Source organism: Coregonus clupeaformis, unplaced genomic scaffold, assembly GCF_020615455.1.
Source record: "Coregonus clupeaformis isolate EN_2021a unplaced genomic scaffold, ASM2061545v1 scaf0120, whole genome shotgun sequence".
NCBI classification, from domain to species: domain Eukaryota; kingdom Metazoa; phylum Chordata; class Actinopteri; order Salmoniformes; family Salmonidae; genus Coregonus; species Coregonus clupeaformis.
In genome coordinates this window covers 17,316-22,500 of record NW_025533575.1, presented here as the reverse complement: position 1 = coordinate 22,500, position 5,185 = coordinate 17,316, and the positions used below count along the sequence as shown (strand labels likewise).

The window sequence follows — 5,185 nt, the reverse complement described above, 5'->3', positions numbered from 1 at the left end:
TTGACTTTTCGTAGCAGGTTAGGAGAACCTACGCAGCAGGTTAGGATAATTATTGTTGCAGGTTAGGATAATTAGGTCACAGTTAGGAAAAGGGTTAGGGTTAGCTAAAATGAAGAAAAAGTATCAACTTTTGACATCAATTTGACAAACTGTACACAAACTAGCCATGACTGTGACAAAAGGGTGAGAAGGATTTGGGTTACACTTTGTGTTGAGTTAGTGGCCTTGGATAGCCTCAAGCAGTGAAGCCACAAGTATGAATGGAAGGGGATGTGACAGCAATGGGAGTTATCGCCGAATGGAAGGGGATGTGACAGCAATGGGAGTTATCGCCGCCTTGTGGATAAGAATGTAATAACCAGTTCAGTTTTTGGATGCCAGAGAGAGAACATGGATTTGCAGGTGCGCGGTCATCCAGCTGTGGGAGTTGACAGGGTGTTGGGAGATAGGTGTTAGAAAGGAATCAGGTGTCTCTCTCTCTCTCTCTCTCTCTCTCTCTCTCTCTCTCTCTCTCTCTCTCTCTCTCTCTCTCTCTCTCTCTCTCTCTCTCTCTCTCTCTCTCTCTCTCTCTCTCTCTCTCTCTCTCTCTCTCTCTCTCTCTGGGTAAAGAAACAGGTATGCAGAGGGGTGTCAACAGCTGCCTATAGAGAAAGTGTGTGAGCAAAAGAGGGGGGGAGCAAAAGAGAGGGAGAGAGTAAAACAGAGAGAGAGAGAGAGAGGCAGGGAAAGAGTGAGGGAGAGAGCGAAAAAGAGAGAGAGCGAGCAAAAGAGAGGGAAAAAGAGAAAGAGAGTGATGAAGGGATCCTTTGATGTCATCATGCCCAGTGGTTAAGGTCATTGGGCCCACAGGACACTGCACAGACACAAAGACCTCTAAATAGTCTCACACTCCCTCTATCCCTCGCTCCTCTCTTTTTCTCTCACTTCTCTGTCCCTTTCTCTTCCTCAGTTGGGGAGCCTGTCTCTGGCATTTATTCATAAGCTTTGCTTTTGTGTGGGACATTTGGTTCACTGCTTGATCACATGGACACATTTCTAAACACACGTGTGTGCATCAGGCATGTGAGCGTGTGTGTGACAACAGGTCAGTCCTCCAGTCCCAGCAGGAGGCCGCTACACCCTTTGTACTCCCACACTGATAGCAGCACATGCACACCCTCTGTGTCTCCTCTGTTTCCCCTCGTTTAATGTCTCAGTCGTCCCTCTCTCTGTTTTCCACTCGGTTTAATGTCACCACTCGTCCCTCTCAAATCAATCAAATCAAATCAAATGTTATTGGCCACATGCGCCGAATACAACAGGTGCAGACATTACAGTGAAATGCTTACTTACAGCCCTTAACCAACAGTGCATTTATTTTAAATAAAAAACAGTAGAATAAAACAACAAAAAAGTGTTGAGAAAAAAAGAGCAGAAGTCAAATAAAATAACAGTAGGGAGGCTATATATACAGTGGGGTACCGGTGTAGAGTCAATGTGCGGGGGCACCGGCTAGTTGAGGTAGTTGAAGTAATATGTACATGTGGGTAGAGTTAAAGTGACTATGCATAAATAATTAGCAGCAGCGTAAAAAGATGGGGTGGGGGGGCAGTGCAAATAGTCCGGGTAGCCATGATTAGCTGTTCAGGAGTCTTATGGCTTGGGGGTAGAAGCTGTTGAGAAGTCTTTTGGACCTAGACTTGGCACTCCGGTACGCTTGCCGTGCGGTAGCAGAGAGAGAACAGTCTATGACTAGGGTGGCTGGAGTCTTTGACAATTTTGAGGGCCTTCCTCTGACACCGCCTGGTATAGAGGTCCTGGATGGCAGGAAGCTTGGCCCCAGTGATGTACTGGGCCGTACGCACTACCCTCTGTAGTGCCTTGCGGTCGGAGGCCAAGCAGTTGCCATACCAGGCGGTGATGCAACCAGTCAGGATGCTCTCGCTGGTGCAGCTGTAGAATTTTTTTGAGGATCTGAGGACCCATGCCAAATCTTTTCAGTCTCCTGAGGGGAATAGGCTTTGTCGTGCCCTCTTCACGACTGTCTTGGTGTGTTTGGACCATGATAGTTCATTGGTGATGTGGACACCAAGGAACTTGAAGCTCTCAACCTGTTCCACTACAGCCCCGTCGATGAGAATGGGGGCGTGCTCAGTCCTCTTTTTTTTCCTGTAGTCCACAATCATCTCCTTTGTCTTGGTCACGTTGAGGGAGAGGTTGTTATCCTGGCACCACACGGCCAGGTCTCTGACCTCCTCTCTCTCTTTGTTTTCCACTCGTTTAATGTCACCACTCGTCCTCTCTCTGTTTTCCACTCGTTTAATGTCACTCCTCCAATGAGTGCTTGTAAATCCTTTCCAAAAAAGGAAAAATAACACTCAAAGATGGCCACCACAAGTCATCATTGTAAGTCATCCTTGTAAAGTTAGTATCTCAGATTTTTAAAGACACTCTCTTGCTTTTAAGTCATGTTTATTTACTTTAGTCATGCTTAAGAGAATGTGTGTGTGTGTCTGTGTGCGTGTGTGTGCGTGCGTGCGTTGTGTGTCTTGTGCTTAACATTTCCTCTAAGGGCCCTATCTAATGGTCAGTGACTGTTTGAACTCTCTCCCCATCTTCACCTTGATCCCAAAGTCTACATGCACAGTGTGGAATTGTCTGACTAGTTTGTACAATAGGTACATTTCCTCTGCTGGTTCTCTGTGCTATTTTAAAGTCAACTGTTTGTTTAGGTTAGGTTGTGGTATTGAACCAGCTGGGAGGTTCTCTGTGTAGATCAGCAGGAAGCTTTTAGTCCACTAAACTAAAGATCTGTTGTGTATTTTAGGACTAAATGGCCATTCTCCATTCTCCATTCACCCACATTGTTTCCCAAAACGCTCCCTCTGGCTGCCTCTCTGTTTGTAAAGAGAGTTTAAAGCGAAACACCACGGGGCTCTCTCTGGCAGTGCTCTGCTGTGATGGGGAGGCACTCTCAGGGTGTAATGTTTTAATTCAGCCACTAGAGAGCAGCTGTGTTGCACCAATCTATCAGAAAGCAACAAAACTCCATACAGTCAGTATGCAGGCCTAATAAGTGGCAGAAAGTGCAACAACTTAGGTTAATGTACAGAGTTGTAAAGCTTTTTGCAGGATTTTCATGTGTAATGTATTTGAAGTATTCTTGGACCATTACTAATCTCCCTCTCTCTCCTCTCCCAGTCAGTCTACAACCTGGCCAACGTGGCGTGTAAGTGTCATGGCGTGTCTCGGTTCCTGCAGTCTGAAGATGTGCTGGCTCCAGCTGGCAGACTTCCCCCGCGTTGGAGAGTTCCTGAAGGAGAAGTACGACAGCGACCGCCGCCATGCGCATCGGACGAAACGAAAACTGGAGCAGGTGGACAAACGCTTCAACGCCTGACCCGAGACCTGGTCACATCGACCAGAGCCCAGACTACTGTCTGAAGAACGAGACCACCGGCTCCATGGAACCCTGGGGAGACTCTGTAACAAGACGTCAGAGGGGATGGACGGGTGTGAGCTGATGTGCTGTGGGAGAGGATATGACCAGTTCAAGACCTATAAGCATGAGAGATGCCACTGCAAGTTTCACTGGTGTTGTTACGTCAAGTGTAAGAGGTGCACTTCCCTGGTGGATCAGTTTGTCTGCAAGTAGCAAAGGAAGGGAGGGAGAAATAAAATGAGAGAAGAGTTTGGACGATGGATGGATGGATGGATGGATGGATGGATGGACAGTTCGACATGGGGAAGGGAGGGGTTGGAATGGAAGGACATGTAGCCTATGAGGGGTGTGAGATTAGATAACAATAATAAATAAATAAATAAATATATAAATAAATAAAGTAAGCAAATGCGTTGATAGTAATTGAATGAGACTTTTCTATGACTCAAGCTGCCTGAGGGAGGACTTGACTGACAAGCAGGCGAATGCCAAACAGAAAGGCCTGCTATGTCTGTTCGTTTTGTTTGTTGTCTCCTGGTCGGCAATTTGCTTCCCCTCCCCTTCGCAACTGTCCCCTGATTGGTGGCTTGTGCCGTGAACCAGGAAATGATGTCACCAGTATCCTTGTTCCCTGGTTGGTGGAATGGGAGGGGGGCTGGATAGACTCCTCTTTTACTTTACAGACTCTTCAGAGCAAGAGAGAGACGAGAAGTCAGAGAGCGAGAGAGGGAAAGAGAAAGATAGAAAGGGATGGATCCCAATGAACTGTGCCAAAGCTCCTTTGACCTCTCTTCCACTCACTCACTCCCCTCTTCTCCACCCTTCCCACCACAGGTTGTTTTTGCATTCTGTTTTACATCTCACCCTCTTTTCATCACCCCATTTTTCATCACCCTCTTACCATCACCCTGGTAGAGCGCAGAAACCACCAGACCAAGCAAAGGACACCACCTCACACATGAACTGTTGAGTTTGGAACTCTGGAACCATGGAACCACAGCAGGTGTTCTATCCATCTACCCACTACACATCATGTTGACCTCTAGCCGAAGACAGGACAGCTCATGAAAGCGAACATGGCTCTGTGCACACATAGGGACCATGTGAGTCCCAGAGGACAAGAAGAACAAGAGTTGTGTGGTTTGAAGGGAGGAGGACTCGGAGACCTTGGCTGGGACATGTTTGAACAAGAGAAGAGAAAGAAAGGGAGAGAAAACGGCAGCATCCTTCTACAAAACATAGGCCTCTCACTCTACCTTTAAATGAATGGTGTTTGTCATTTACAGTATCATTACCTTGTCTGGACTTGGTTACTGGTCACTGGCCCGTGGCTGCTAACTGTCCAATAACATCCTGCTGTATCTCTCTATTCAACAGGTGGGCCACAGCTATTGTGACCATACAATAGTCATCTCTAAGCCAATGTCATGAAATTCACACAGCTACCAGACGAACATGTCTACCGCACAGCTATGTTAGAGGATGTAACAAATGTGTTATAGAGTTCAAATGTGTGTCTGGGAATTAATTAGAAGAAGAAGAAAAACGAAACAGAGGAACTCGGAGAGAGGACTGCAAATAATTATTGTGGGTATAGGGTACATAAAAATAGTTGTCCATCAAAAATTATATTTTTATTAATAATTACTTTTTCATTTTATACTTCATATATGTATTATTTTGATGATCCTGTCTTTGACATGGAGGCTTTGGTGCGTCCCTATTCCTATGTAGTGCACGCTACTTTTTTGCCAGAGCCCTATG

The 5,185-nt window shown here is 46.2% G+C and overlaps 1 protein-coding gene across 1 annotated transcript in view; it reads left to right on the top strand.

The window, feature by feature from the left end:
* The window catches only part of LOC121569974 (protein Wnt-5b), a 59,408-nt gene extending 55,396 nt beyond the window's left edge, over positions 1-4,012 (top strand). Inside the window, 4 exon segments of the mRNA XM_045213517.1 lie at positions 3,181-3,228; positions 3,230-3,372; positions 3,374-3,441; positions 3,444-4,012. Of these exon segments, the coding sequence (XP_045069452.1) occupies positions 3,181-3,228; positions 3,230-3,372; positions 3,374-3,441; positions 3,444-3,634 (450 nt within the window). The 3' untranslated portion in view covers positions 3,635-4,012.
* The last annotated feature ends 1,173 nt before the right edge of the window (positions 4,013-5,185 follow it).